At 39.5% G+C, this 15,268-nt stretch overlaps 2 protein-coding genes across 4 annotated transcripts in view; both read left to right on the top strand.

Annotated features, from left to right (window-relative positions):
• The window catches only part of mcoln2 (mucolipin TRP cation channel 2), a 12,675-nt gene extending 10,572 nt beyond the window's left edge, over positions 1-2,103 (top strand). The window contains exon 14 of one of the 2 annotated variants that reach the window (XM_020596718.1): positions 1,921-2,103. In XM_020596718.1, coding sequence (XP_020452374.1) covers positions 1,921-2,023 — 103 coding nt within the window. In that variant the 3' untranslated portion in view covers positions 2,024-2,103. Of the gene's footprint in view, positions 1-1,917 lie in introns of both variants that reach the window. The other variant, XM_020596717.1, reaches the window with a different exon arrangement.
• A 3,540-nt stretch (positions 2,104-5,643) lies between these two features.
• Positions 5,644-14,376, top strand: lpar3 (lysophosphatidic acid receptor 3). Of its 2 annotated transcripts, XM_020596720.1 has the most exons (4): positions 5,644-5,774; positions 5,876-6,055; positions 6,642-7,384; positions 10,579-14,376. In XM_020596720.1, the coding sequence occupies exons 3-4, from the start codon at positions 6,655-6,657 to the stop codon at positions 10,905-10,907; spliced, it is 1,059 nt and encodes a 352-aa protein (XP_020452376.1). In that variant the 5' UTR covers positions 5,644-5,774; positions 5,876-6,055; positions 6,642-6,654; the 3' UTR covers positions 10,908-14,376. The 2 variants fall into 2 exon arrangements, with proteins under 2 accessions (XP_020452376.1, XP_020452375.1); XM_020596719.1 differs by lacking the exon at positions 5,876-6,055.
• Positions 14,377-15,268: the final 892 nt, after the last annotated feature.

The following is a 15,268-nucleotide window of genomic DNA, read 5'->3' as shown; positions in this document are numbered from 1 at the left end:
AGGCATGTTTGACAATTTTCCTAATATACCCAAGTCACAGATTTGATTTTTTTTTCTTCATGTTTTTATTTAACCACATACATTTTGAACCTACAGTGCAATTTTTATGTACCGCTTCATGTTTGCTGAGATATCATTGCTTCCTCTTTAAGTCTGTTTCTACCAGACTTGTGGTACTTCACTAGCCTGGTTTCTGTGCTCTGAAAGATTCTTAAAATCTTATTATTCTTTTTCCTTGTTTTGAGTCAGCTGAGTTTTAGGTTCATGAAAAGGCTTGATCATAAACGTGCACCAATCTTGGTTTCTGCAGCCATCATCATCCTTCTATTTAAAAGCGTGAGACCATTTTGTGACTGAGTGCTAAAGATGTTTATCCCAGAAACTCCTGTAGTGATTTGAATGGGGTTGTGCCGTGGTTGCCGTCAAACCATTATATTTTGCTAACCTAACCCTAAAATTTTTGTACCATTTTAATACAAAAAAAAAAAGTCCTGTAATCTGTGAGAAAAATTGAATTCGTTTACTTTGCTGTACATATTTATGGATGAAACTGTGACTCAGTAAGCTTTTCCTTTTCAGGGCTCTGCCATCATTATTGTTTTATGACATTTGTTTGACTTTTTTTTTTTTTTTCTTCTCCCCCAACATTGTGGGATCCCTGTTCTGGATGTCTAAGTGTTTAAGGAAGTGTGGTCTCTGTTACAGACATAATGTAATGGTTCCATGTAATACAACACTGGTAATCTGGATCTTCACTATAGAGCTGAACACAAAACTGCCAATGGCCTTTTAGAATTAGCTGACCTTTGTCATTATGAGTCTTTCTGTAAAGTTACACTGATGGTGTAATGGCAGCCTCTGATCTGATGGTGTAATTTTGTAAGTATCTTTGTCTTACTGTGCTTGCAAAAATTAGATCATTTTCAGCAAACAAGTTAATGTCAATTAACTTTCCAGTAGAATGATGCATTTGGAGAGCAAGTTGAGGAACAAGAGTCGCCCTCAGTTTGTATTCATGATGATTTGGAACCACTCTATAAAGTGTTGGCTGTAGTGTTTTGTCTCTGAATGTTGGACAAGTATGGTAAAGGCTGTGCATAGGTTTAAATATTGAAACTGGTTTTGCTTTTCAAGAGAATAATTGAGCACACTTTTCTTGAGTGAGTTTGTGAAAGCTGAAACAAGGCAACTACTGGGCTGAGTCTGCAGTTAACTTGCTGCTTATGGCAGATGAAGAGACGAATGTCTAATTGGTAACAGGGATATGTTCCCTTTGAGAGGCAGCAGCCAAGTGTTTGAGACACATTGTGACAAGGCTTTTATTTTCAAAGTGCTTGCTTGGGGGGGGGGGGTTACTTTAGAATGGGCTCTTGGAGTCACCAGAACTCGGATGTCTTCCTGGATTCCTACATAGTCTGTCTTGGGGCCAAACATGCATGTAGGTGAGATCTCTGAATAAGGATGCATGCTTGTGCAGGTTGACCTCTAAGACTGACTGTGGTGATCTGTCTAGGAGATTATCTCAACAATGCCTTAATGATGTAGGAAGAGTTTAGACAAACCTGACGGATCTGAACACGCAGTCATGGGTCTCGCTGAAGTTGAATTCCTGTGCTTTTTTTTTTTTTTTAAGTAACAAATTGGATGTGATGGCTGAAAGCACGATGCCTAAAACGCTCTGGGATACTTGTTAAGCTGAACCAGGCTTAATTGGAAACCGTGGTTGTGTAACGTACTGTACTTCTCTGCGCCGATTGGTCAGAAGAAAGTGACAATTTGCTGTCTGTCTTTGTTGTCTAGTGATAAACAGACTGTCTTTAGGTCTTGGGATGCTGCTTCAATAAAGGAAACCATTTGAAAGCATTACAAATACATTTATTCACACTGATTATTCAGTTAAATCTGTCAGTTTTCAAGCAGGCCTTGTCAGGCTGTACCCATCCTAATGAAGAAGAGGCCTGTTGAACTAAATCTACAACATGCAAGATGGAAAAACATGAGTTTTCCTACACGTAAATGTTGACATTGTTCACTTATCAAAACCAAATGCCTGTAGAACATTTATCTTCAGTTTGTTTATTTAGACATGACTTTTTAATGTTGCAAAAATACTTAAACCAAGTTTTCATGGATTTTAATGTTTTAGAATATAATTAACAGCCTTGATTGATAACAGAACAAATACAATGTAGTAATTTACTGATACATCAATTTCATACATTCTTATTAACGGCCTACTGTAAAGTATGCATATTATCTACATATATTTGTGTGTTTACTTGCACGCGGTGCACTCCGCTTGCGTGTTCCTCTATTTTCCTTAATTCTTGCGTGTCTCTCTCGGCAGTTTCCATGTTTAGCGCTATTTCCAGCGCTCTGGCAAACATCAGTCTCCCCTCTGACGGCAGCCTCCTTTGACAAGCCTCGTTTCGTATCCCATTGACAAAACGATCCCGAAGTGCGAAGGTAAGTAATAACTCCCCAGATGTAAGAATTTAAGTGCAATATGAAACGCCAAACAAGTTCCCAACTGAATGTGACGGGGAAAAAACAAAGAGTAGGTTATTGATGTGAAAGCATGCATATGAATTAGCTGCCAAAGAAAATGTGTCATAGTTGTTTTGCACTTGTGCTGCTGCAAGCACCATCTATACAATGTCATGTATTTGTCAAGTGTTGTAGTAAAGATTGCAGAAGAGAATCTTGTTTGTATGAGTATCTTCATGGTCTTTGCTACAACTGTGCATGTTGAGCTTTGAGTCATACAGCAGATCACAAGTAATCAGTCAACACTGCAGAGTAGCTGGATTATTTACATGGTCAATTTTATACCAGCACTGGTAGGAACTATAATGGCATTGCAGTACAGCAAATGTATGTGCCCAGAAAAATATCATGTGGTCCAGAGGTTTCTCTTAATATCATAATACATTTGTAGTTTGATTGAGATTGTGAAAGAGGGGATTTCTGAATGATTACATTATGAGTCAGATCATAAGGCCTACCAGTAACTTAAGATGTGAAGGCAAGCTGGAGCATGGCTTTTCACTTGGATTGTGATACTTAATTTGATAATCACAGGAACATGTCTCATTTTAACCCTCGAATTTGATCTAGCATCTTGTTAGGGTTTATGCGTTATGAGCCCTCTGTGTGTCTCCTCACTGTACTGTAATACCATCTAAAGGGATACGATAAAATGCCTGAAGTAGAGGTGGACACCTGTTAATGAGCTGGCGTGCCATTAAATGCAAGAGATTTTTGGGCGGTTGGACTGTTTTACTTCTTTGATCCTGAAACATGAAAAGGTGAGAATTGACTGAACCTCCAACAACTTACTGAGATCTGAAACATGAGCAGCCTCCAACCAGGCACTGCTATAATGTAAGGAGTCATAAGACAAAAAGAAAGGAACCACTGGTTTAATCTTTAGCACAGATCCTGTAAATCTTAATCTGAAAAGTAAATATTTAAATAAGCTGTGAAATGAATGTAGTGGCATTATGTAGTTCGCATTGTGAAGTAGAAATAGAGTTTGACTTAAACTTTAAGGACAAGACTGGAATAAATGAACATCTCTGAACTAAATTAAAATTTTAAGAAATTAAGTTCATTAAGAAAATCTGACCATTTGAGTGTGAGAAGACTGTTTATGAAGAGTTTTATATCTGACTCAAACTATTTACTGATGCTATACATCGAATTACAGTGGTGTGAAAAAGTGTTTGCCCCCTTACTGATTTCTTATCTTTTTGCATGTTTGTCACACTGTAATGTTTCAGATTGTCAAACAAATTTATATATTAGTCAAAGATAACACAAGTAAACACATCATGCAGTTTTTAAATGAAGGTTTTTATTATTAAGGGAAAACAAAATCCAAAACTATATAGCCCTGTGTGAACAAGTGTTTGCCCCCCTGTCAAAACACTGGTTTATCGCACCTGAGTTCAATTTCTCTTGCCACACCTGTTCGCAATCAAGAAATCACTTAAATAGGACCTGCCTGACAAAGTGAAGTAGACCAAAAGATCCTCAAAAGCTAGACATCATGCCGAGATCCAAAGAAATTCAAAAACAAATGAGAAAGAGAATAATGGAGCTCTATCAGTCCGGAAAAGGTTATAAAGCCATTTCTAAAGCTTTGGGACTGCAGCGAACCACAGTGAGAGCCATTATCCACAAATGGCGAAAACATGGAACAGTGGAGAACCTTCCCAGGAGTGGCCAGCCGACCAAAATTACCCCAAGAGCGCAGCGACAACTCATCCAAGAGGTCACAAAAGACCCCACAACAACATCCAAAGAACTGCAGGCCTCACTTGCCTCAGTTAAGCTGAGTGTTCATGACTCCACCATAAGAAAGAGACTGGGCAAAAATGGTTTGCATGGCAGAGTTCCAAGACGAAAACCACTGCTGAGCAAAAAGAACATAAAGGCTCGTCTCAGTTTTGCCAGAAAACATCTTGATGATCCCCAAGACTTTTGGGATAATACTCTGTGGACAGACGAGACAAAAGTTGAACTTTTTGGAAGGTGTGTGTCCCATTATGTGTGGCGTAAAAGTAACACCGCATTTCAGAAAAAGAACATCATACCAACAGTAAAATATGGTGGTGGTAGTGGGATGGTCTGGGGCTGTTTTGCTGCTTCAGGCCCTGGAAGACTTGCTGTGATAAATGGAACCATGAATTCTGCTGTGTACCAAAATATCCTGAAGGAGAATGTCCGGCCATCCGTTTGTGACCTCAAGCTGAAGCGAACTTGGGTTCTGCAGCAGGACAATGATCCAAAGCACACCAGCAAGTCCACTTCTGAATGGCTGAAGAAAAACAAAATGAAGACTTTGGAGTGGCCTAGTCAAAGTCCTGACCTGAATCCAATTGAGATGCTGTGGCATGACCTTAAAAAGGCAGTTCATGCCCGAAAACCCTCCAATGTGGCTGACTTACAACAATTCTGCAAAGATGAGTGGGCCAAAATTCCTCCACAGCGCTGTAAAAGACTCATGGCAAGTTATCGAAAACGCTTGATTGCAGTTGTTGCTGCTAAGGGTGGCCCAACCAGTTATTAGGTTTAGGGGGCAAACACTTGTTCACACAGGGCTATATAGTTTTGGATTTTGTTTTCCCTTAATAATAAAAACCTTCATTTAAAAACTGCATGATGTGTTTACTTGTGTTATCTTTGACTAATATATAAATTTGTTTGACGATCTGAAACATTACAGTGTGACAAACATGCAAAAAGATAAGAAATCAGTAAGGGGGCAAACACTTTTTCACACCACTGTACATCAGTTTTCTCCTCCACCAGGACACTTCTCTTGTCTTTTGAGCTTTATTAAGGAAAACCCTCCAACTGACTATTTGACGGCTCAGGAAAACGGCTGCAGGACATCTGGACCACTATGGAGCAGGACGTTTCCACAATCTGGCAACCCAAAAGTTGTTCTTATTAGGAGATTCTAAATGATAAAGCTTTAGCAAATGATGTATTCTAAAAGCTTCTAAATGATGTAAACCTTGTACAATCGGTACATCCTTAGAAAGCGCACCGGGTTGCGCGCAGCCTCTACGTCACCGACGTGAACTCTCAAAGTGAAGACGCTGAACCTCGCTGCCTTCACTGCGTCTTCTCTCCCGCTGCTGTCACCTCGCTCCTTCCACGGCAGCGGAGGCGCGTATGCCGCAGGGGAAGCATGTTAACTCGGCACGAAATATTTCGCAACTTTTAGTCTACTGACGCAACACGGCAGCCCTTCACCACCCAAGGTAAGCTCATCTGAATAAATGGTCTTCTAAGTAACTCTGTCATTCCTGTCGGTGTAGTCTGCTTTATTTCATAAAAGCTTTATTTTTTCTTTGTCCGTCAGCCACAACTTGGCCCACTGCGGGATTTTTCTACCCTGCTTTGCTGTTGCCAAGTCGGACAGGTTGCAAAGTTAGCTGGATAATCAAAGGCAGCTTCTCAGGTTATGTAGAAAACTGTACTTTGGACTGCTTTGGCGTTGAAATCTCGATCTGCGGTGTATCTGTGGTGTTTAGCACAGAATGTAAGTCTATGGAGCTTTCCCTTTCTATTTAACTGAGCGTATTGTTTTGGTTGTAATTTAATGTTACTACAGTCACTGTCTTGTCCAACTTTAGTTAAGGAAAAGACTGTTATTTTTTGTTCAAAGCGGCTTCTTCCCAGTAAATGGTTCAATTATATGTGAGGTCAAGTCATACAATTTCTATTATTTTGTTTGTTATACTTGAATAAGTTGAGTTTCCCCAAACTGCATTATACTGAATATACACCATGCAGTGATGCTGCCCAGCAAAAAAAAAAAAACTGCATAATGTAAATGTACTGCAAATACTGTGTTTTTCAAATGAGTAGACAGATAAAACCGACAATAAACAATAAAATAAGCTATCCAAATAGACCACTTTGGATTGTAGGAAATTCCTGTGTTTCACTGTTTTCTGACACCTTGTAGACCAAATATTAATTGATTAGTCGAGAGAATATCTGGCACATCATAACGCTGTCATTGTAACTTGCAGCCTCACTTTATACCCTAAGGAAGAGGCAGTCACAAGGTATTAACATTTCTTAATAAACTGTTCCACTTGCTGTGCTTTTTCCTTTTACAGACTCGCCTCTAAAATGGCCCAGCAGAATTACAGCTGTCATTATAATGAGTCCATGGGCTTCTTTTACAACAACACTGGCGCGGAAGATAAATGGGACAAAACACAGCTCATCCTGGTCCAGGTGGTGGGCTCTCTCTTCTGCTTTTTCATCCTTGGCGCTAATGCCATGGTCATAGCTGCTGTCATCACCAACAAGAAGTTTCACTTCCCTTTCTACTACCTTCTTGCCAACCTCGCTGCCTCGGACTTCCTTGCAGGCATAGCGTATGTGTACCTCATGTTTAACACAGGTGAGGTGTCACGGACACTGACAGTTAAAGGATACTACATCCGCCAAGGTTTGCTGGACGTCAGTCTCTCGGCCTCTCTGTCTAACCTGCTGATGATAGCTCTGGAGCGCTACATCTCTGTCGTGAACTGGAATGTTCATAGCAACCTGACTAAAAGAAGGGTCACCCTGCTGATTGTTCTGGTGTGGGCCGTCTCCATCTTCATGGGGGCTGTGCCCAGTCTGGGCTGGAACTGCATCTGCAACCTGAGTGACTGCTCTCAGCTGGCTCCCATCTTCAGCTTTTTTTTTTCTGCATCTAACCTGCTGATGTTCCTGATCATGGTGGCCATCTACATGAGGATCTACGCCTATGTAAAGAGGAAGACGTCAATGCTCATGGCACACACAAAAGGCTCCATCAACCGCAAGAGGACGCCTTTTAAGCTTATCAAGACAGTCATGTTTGTGCTTGGTAGGTGCCACAAAATGTTGTTTATGCAGCAGCACCGATGAGACCATAGTGAGTCAGAAGAGTTCCTGCATTAGTAAGGTGTAAATAATTGTGGTGTACAGCTGTGTATGTATTTTGTCAGGGTTAATTAATTGAGTCACTGCTGAAAACACTGTAGCATAATCGGTGTTTTCCTGATAAGAAGGAAACCATTGAGCATACACTAATGACAAACACAGATGCTTTCTTTAAGCCGCCTTGGTGCTTGAGAGCTTAAGTAGTATTAAATGAAAGCAGAAGAGTAGTCCGTGAAAGGTTTCTGTTATGTATCTCTATCATTTGTTATCTGTGGCTTTGGGTTTTGACCAGTCTGAATTTGGGATTCAGCTAATACCTTTGCCAATATTGATTGATCTATTAGTTTAATTTTACAATTAATATAATTATTTAGTTTATACCATGTAAAATAGAATAAAATAAGCCAATTACAAGTTACCACAACTTTTAAGTGGCAATAAAAAATTATTTTTGTCCAACTAACAGTCAAAATCCCAACAATATTCCATTCACAGGATGTGAATGCAGTGGAGCACAGGATTTTTCGTGGACTGGACTGGATTATTTTCATTTCCACATCATTGGAAGAGTCTGAGCATTTGGGAAATAGTTCAGGATTTGGGTAAAAGGATGAAAAAACAGTCGGCAAGTCTCAATTTTGCACGTTCACGGAAGATTATCTGTAACTCGAGTGTATGTAATACATGAGAGGCACTAGCTGGGGCGAGGTTAAGTACTACTCGAGAGCGCAATAATAGTGAAGCTTCCTTTTTTTTTTCCTCATACATTTGATCCTAGATGAGTCAGTCAGACATCACAGTCTGTCTCTCCTTGTTTAGGTGTTGTAACAGGATACCATGTAACAGAGGCACAGTGCCCAAATCAGTCCCTCATTCTTGGCACTTGTCTTCAAGAACAATGGGACTGCACCAGTCTTTTCTCCTGAAGCACCAAAACAAGTTATTGCATGCATATTGAACTGGGACACACACACACACACATACATGCATACATAGTAAGGTGCCATTTCATCAAACTGATGCGTTGTTCACACAGCACTGCAGGGCAGATGAGTTCTTCTCAGTATTGAATGTGCTCAGTTACTCTTCATACATGACATAGTTGTAATTTTGCACAGTCCTCCTGCAAGTCTGTCACTGTTGTTTGTCTCATTGGGTGCCCTGCTTGCCCAATACCGTATGTAGCCCAGGAGCTGTCTGCCTCTGCACACACTTTGTTCTATTCTGTGTAATTATCTCTCCCTGCAAGGACACTGCTCCTCAGCCAGTGTGTTGTTGTACCACACTTCACAGAACGTCCCCTCCTCTCCACCAAAAAAAAAAAAAAGAACCTATACTTGAGAATTTTGTCAGTAGTTTTCAGATGCAGTTTTCCTTAGTTTGTACAAGTGACCTCTTTAAAGCTCTTTAAAGCTTTTTCCCCTGTACCGTTGGTAACACCAGAAGGTGGTTTTTATGATGTGCAAACTTCAAATCTCCAGCACATACAATTGGAATGTAGGAAACACGTCCAATTGTTAATCAAATCTAGATTAGTCCATGAAGGACGAAGAAAAGATGTAACTTGTAAGATTTTTAGACACATTACTTCAGTTTTTTTTTTTTTTTTTGTGGAATCAACATATGATACAAATTCTTAAGTATTTTGAAAAACGGTAAAACACGCTGTATTTGGAGGGGTCCTCTAATTCCCTTTTAAAGGTTGCTGTAACTTTTGGGTAAAATGCAGGAAAAAAAAGATCAGTTCCAGGTCCATATCCAAGGTGCATTAGGCTCTTAACTCTTACTCCAGGTGAAAAACAATCGGTTCAGGTGGAAGCAACAACTGGACAAACCAGTTCAGAGATTTGTATAGCCCACGCATGCTTTGCTATAGCCAGAGTAAAATGAATGAGTGATTAAGGGTTTGACATAGATGTTGCTGCAGATTATCCCTGTGCATGGCCTGCGATAAATGACAAATACAAAAGAATTAAACCCATTCATACTGTACAGTATTCGTACACGTATTAATTTAGTAATTAATTTAGTAACTTATTTATTAGTTACTCGGTCTAACAAATAAGAATTAGATTTCCTGTGTGTTGTCTTGCTTACGGCACTAGTTTGGAAAAATATTATGCTTGTAGTTCAATGGCTTACAGCCATTTATTTGTAACAGCTGAGAGTTTTAGAAGTGACGTGCCAAACTACACCAGGCAGATTCACATTTAGTTTTTATTCTTGAAATGTAACAGCCATCACCAAATGAATTCAAAAAACAAACTTCTTTGTCAGAGATGGTAGGGGAAAAGACCACAGGAAAAAACAGAGTAAATAAAAAAAATAGAAATTGAGTGAAATTATGCCACAGCTTTTTTACTTTTAGGCTCCCAGAAGAGTGAAAATATAAAAACTTGACATCAATAATCTGTCTGTGTCTGCATGTGTCATACTTATGAGAGGGGATATGAGAGAGAGAAAGCCAGCTGCGTAGAGCAGTACTTGTTTTTGTTCCACAGATCTACCGAAGCCACAGAGATGCTGGCAGTGCAAACAAGTTGCTACTTGCCTCTTTCAGTTCCAGAAATCTCTGTTTTGTGGCCAAACATGTTTCAGATAGATGGCTATTATGCTGTTACTACCTTTATATTTACCAAGGAAACCCTGTGAAGTGTTGAACATAGCACTGTCTTTCTTAACCTGTGTCTGCTTGTTTTAATGTGTCAGTGATATTTCTTTGCTAAGATGCACTATAAAAGTAATCTTACATGTTCTGTGCTTTAGCTCCTTTAATGGAAGTAAATTAAACCACCAACATCACCACATTCTGATTTAGTTTTGATTTGTATATATTCTTACGGTTTTCACTTTTTTTGTTACCCATCTGAACATCTGTCACTCTAACAAGTGGCAGGAGCACAAAGGGAGTAAACAAAGGGAGTAAACCTATGAGCCAGCTCAGAGTTACTGCATTAAAAAGATGCATAGATTCAGTTGCCAAAGAAATAACTGTCATCTACTTAGGTTAGTATAAACACTGGAAATGGGGGGTTTCCAGGTAGTTTCACTCTGTCCAAATGTAACAAAAACTTAACTTGTACTGTAACTTGAAAAAGTGTTACAAAACCAAACAGCTGTATTTTTTTTTTTTTATAGGCGCCTTTGTGATCTGCTGGACCCCTGGCCTGGTGGTTCTGCTGCTTGATGGGCTCAACTGTAAGAGCTGTAATGTCATGAAATTAAAGCGCTGGCTGCTGCTCCTGGCTGTACTTAACTCCGTTATGAACCCCTGCATTTACTCCTACAAGGATGAGGAAATGTGGACAACCATCAAGAATCTCATGTGCTGCGTTTACGACGGCACTCGACGGCAGCGGTCGACAAAAGCGAACAACAGGCCACATAGCTCGGGTCAGGATGTGGGAAACAGTCAGCCTCCTTCAGAGGAGATGAAAAATGATGATCAGGGCATACTCAAAACCTGAAGATGGGAGTTGTTAAGAGATAAATTCTGCCCTGGATGTACCTTATGAAGAGAGAAATTGGAGTTGACTTGAAAGAGAAACTACACATTTAGTCTCCAGTTGGTCTTCGGAGGTCATTGTTGCCCTCTGGTTACAGTCTTGAAGATACACTGCAGGCCAACAGCTGCAGTGCAGAGCTGGAGAAAAGAGACCCCGATGCACTAATAATTCCCCAATTGGATACAAAGATGTGATTATTATTATTTTTTTTATGTTAATTCAGGATTTTATAGTTTCTGGAAACACAGCAGCTCCCATTTAAATGTAACAGCCTTTTTCATCCTGTCTTCCTCATCACATCTTCGTGGGGTTTTAAACTTGGATGATAGTGTGGTGCAATACACAGCGGTACATTTTTACTATTACCTCAAAGGGGGTAAACATCATGCAGAGGGGGATGTTAGTTTACCAGTATAAATTTAGTGTACATCTGACTGAATTATCCAGTAGGTTTAGCACCCTTGTAGCTTCTGTGGAAGCATGTTTAACTTGTTTACAGACAGGCACTATAAAACTATAATTTTGCTCGAGTCTGACAAAGTTTTCCTGTTTTTAAACAGCCAGTGACAAATACTGTAAACTGCTGTACTGGAAGCACCTACTTAAACATCCTGTATTGGGATGAATTTTTAAGAAATTTCAACTGTCTGACAGCTACAGTAGCATGCTCAGCATGATCTTGTTGTTTTGGCAATATTTGCAGTTTTAATTAGATAATCATGCCCTGTTTTCTTTTGTAAGCAGTTTTGCCACCTGGAGAATAGATCACAGAGTCACTCCTTTCTTGTCTCGTCCGCCATCTTTTCTCAATCAGGTCATCTGAACAAACAAAGTTTGACCTGCAGCGCCTCATGGAGGAAAATCTCCCTGTAACATTTTCATACATCCGCTTCAACTCACTGAATAGTTGCTGTTGCTCTGACCAAACAGCTGCTCACCTGAAAGTGGAGACATTATAAATTAATGTTGCAATACAGTGGAGTCCTGCTGGAGGTACCTGCAGGAACCGAAGAGGATATGATTGAGTAGTGTAATTACCCCACACAGAAGCCCCTCTCCGAGCTGCTCTGACAACTCCATAACTAAATCCCTGAATCATTGACAGAGGTCAAGCAACTCTTCACTGATTCTTCAACCTGCTGTACAGTATTTATGCCACTCCTACTGTAAAGGACATGATATCACTAAAGCTATTTAGTTTTTTCTTGGGAGTGTAGAAATGAGTTGTACGTGTAAAAAGGTTTACAGCTCCAGTGGGGTTTTTTGATTTATTCATAGTCATTCCTGTGTGGTGTGTTTTCATAACTAGTTTGTTACATAACAGCTTTTTGTTTTTGTTTTTTAATTAATCATTGAACATGATAATGCCTACAATATGTCTGTTGTGTCCTGATCATATGGCAAGAAAAGACAAGAAGCACAGAGGTTAATTTCATCAGAGGGATTACAATGACTTTCTTTACACAGTAGTTATCTAGTATTAACATCAAGTTCAGAATCATTTCTTCAAAGTTCCCAAAATGTAATAATAATAGCAGGTTCTAACAATATACAGAATGATTCTTGGTCTTGAAATTGTATGACTTTTTATCGTTCACTGCACTTTTAGCCACACTAGCAGAGGAGCTCATGGACAGTTGGTTGGATAATTAGACCACCTCTTTGGGCCAGACTAAAATATCTACTACTGGATAGACTGTCATGAAATTTTATACAGACATGATCTCTAGAAGATGAATCCTACTGACTGTCTCCTGACTTTTCATTAAGTGTCACCAGCAAATTAAAGTTATCACTCATCTAGTGACGTAGCTGAACATCTGTCAAATGAGTTGCCACAAAATTTAATAGACATTCGTGATATCCAGATAATGTATCCATATGACTTTGGTGACCCCCTGATTTGATATATGTGATTTAGAATGACATCTTTCAACAAATACTGGATGAATTGTCTTAAGATTTGGTGCAGATATTCATGTCCTCCTCAAAGTGAACTGCAATAACTTTTGTGATCGCTACACTTTTCATCTAATGCCAAAATTGGTCTTCATTTTCATTTGCCTAATACTTTCATTTGCTAAACTAATAACATGCCTATCAGCCTCGGCTTTACTTTGTGTTTAGCCTGCAAATGTTAGCAGGCAAACACACTGGCTAATCTAAGATGGTGAACATGGCAAACATTATCTGCAAAGCATCAACACCCAAACATTGTCAGTGTCAGCATGCTGTATGCTGATGTTAGCATTTATTACAGCCTCACAGAGCTGCTGGGGCAGCCGTGGCCATTTTAAATGTTGCACACAACACCAGCATGGCACTGACTTCAGCCAAACCAAACATAAGGTTTCTAGCAAATCCTGTCTGACTAGGTCAGACTCTTCTAATTTTAGATTAAATTAACTGTCACTAACTGATGATGGCTGCTTGTAATTGTAAACCCAAAAAGCTTTGGTAAAATATTGGTGTAGATGTAACAAAAATATCACTGAAAGGATTCTCCTAATACCAGATTTAGTCTCAACAAGACCCTTCTGTGAATTTAACTGTGAAACTGTGAAAATAACCACATGAATGTCCAGAAAATTGTGAAATGGTGGTGGTCTAAAGCAAAAATGATATTCTTTTAAATATTAATACATGTTATCTAGGTTATAAAGAATCTATTCTGTGCACAGATTTAAGTCACAGTCATTTTTTTTACGTGCTTATAGTGTACATAGTTCTTCTCAAAAGGCCTTTAAATCCTGTTCATCTTTCAAACCTTCCCTCAAATTTCCTCAAGTTGAATGCTTGAAATGCAAACCTATTGTTCATACCTTTTCACTCCTCACAACCACAAACCCACAGCTGTGTTGATTTTTCCCTCTAGGTAACTCTAGATAACTTGCTTTTATGCAGTGAAATCTTACACAATCCTCAGCATGTAATTCCCTAAACACATCCAGCATCCTTTGACAGAAACATAAATGGTTCAATGCAGTACATTTTGCTCATAGAGAATTGTTCAGGATGTAAATGGCACTGAGTTTGTTTCAGGTTAAGGTTTGGCCTGAGCATGTTCACATAGTTTCCTTTAGGAATACTGTATGCTGTACTGCAGTGAGTGCTGCATATCCCCAGCAGAGCCCTGTGCACAGCACAGTAGACCTGTCCTTGACTGCTGCCTGCCACTCAGGGTTTTGCATTTCCAAAAACATGAACTTTACACAGTTGGGCGAGGCAGGCCTTTTTCTACAGCTGTGCTGTAATTATGCATTTCTGTAAAGCCAATTAAATTTCACAGATGTTCATAAAGGCTGTCTTTTGGTTTGTTCTAAATGTCAGGGCAAACAGATGTAGGCAGAGGTGGAAAATTGGGGTATGGTATAAATATCCACTGTGCCACAATGGCCAGGCCTCAACAGCAAAATGTGCAGTAATAAAAATCCCCTGTCAAATTTCTAGGGTCTTTAATTTCATGATACATGGTTATCCGATGGAAATTTAAAGAAAAAAACATAGTATCTCATTATGTTGTTGGGCCATCATGTGCAGCCAGAACAGCTTCAGTGTTCATTGGTTGTATAAGCCTCTGAACTCTACTACAGGGATGAACACCATTCTTCCCTCATTTGGTGTTTCAGTGATTGTGGTAGAGACGTTAACTCCCTTAAGTGTTCAGCTGGGTTGTGATCTGACTGTAAAGGCCTATACATGATGATTTACATCATTTTGATACTCACTAAAAGATTCAGTGATTCTCCTCGTTTCCCTGTCTATATTTGCATTGTCATCCTGGAAGAGACCACAAAATCAGTCAAGGCAATTCGAGAGGCTCTTCTGGTGATTGGACAAGGTCTTTAGGAACACACATATGGGGTTAGGGTACTCTAGCTTTGTTAATAGGTGACTGCGCACACACACAAATCTGGTTATTCACTCACAGTCAGTCGGGTCATTCGGTCCTGCCACAGCAGCTTTTCGGACAGCAGCATTCCTCCACCGGTTTCCTGCTGGTAAGTTCGTTTATACTTTATGGAGTATTTACAAATATTAACACAACAGCAGATTTAATATAAACAACTGCATAAACTGAGTTTTTGATACGTTTTCACTTAGTGCCGAAGGACCCCCCTTTGTTTTTGTCATCAGAAATGCTGCTGGGACATGTGGTCAGGGCTTGTGGTGCATCAGGGTATTGCTGTGTTACTTGCTGCTTTCTTGTAGGGACAATTAACTCAGTTATTTAAAAAAACTTATCATATTTTATTTCTTAATTAAAAGCTATTGCTGTGATTTTTCTTTTACTTTTTTTTTCATCACAGTGTTTTTGCTTG

This window comes from Monopterus albus, unplaced genomic scaffold, assembly GCF_001952655.1.
Source record: "Monopterus albus unplaced genomic scaffold, M_albus_1.0 scaffold31.1, whole genome shotgun sequence".
Lineage (NCBI taxonomy): Eukaryota > Metazoa > Chordata > Actinopteri > Synbranchiformes > Synbranchidae > Monopterus > Monopterus albus.
This window is presented reverse-complemented; position numbering and strand designations above follow the sequence as displayed.

Bases quoted from the DNA above. Each gene is read 5' to 3' on its own strand.
- lpar3 (XM_020596719.1), top strand. From the start codon at position 6,655: ATGGCCCAGCAGAATTACAGCTGTCATTATAATGAGTCCATGGGCTTC. The intron at 7,385-10,578 runs GTAGGTGCCACA...TTTTTTTTATAG, and splicing joins GACAGTCATGTTTGTGCTTG to GCGCCTTTGTGATCTGCTGG.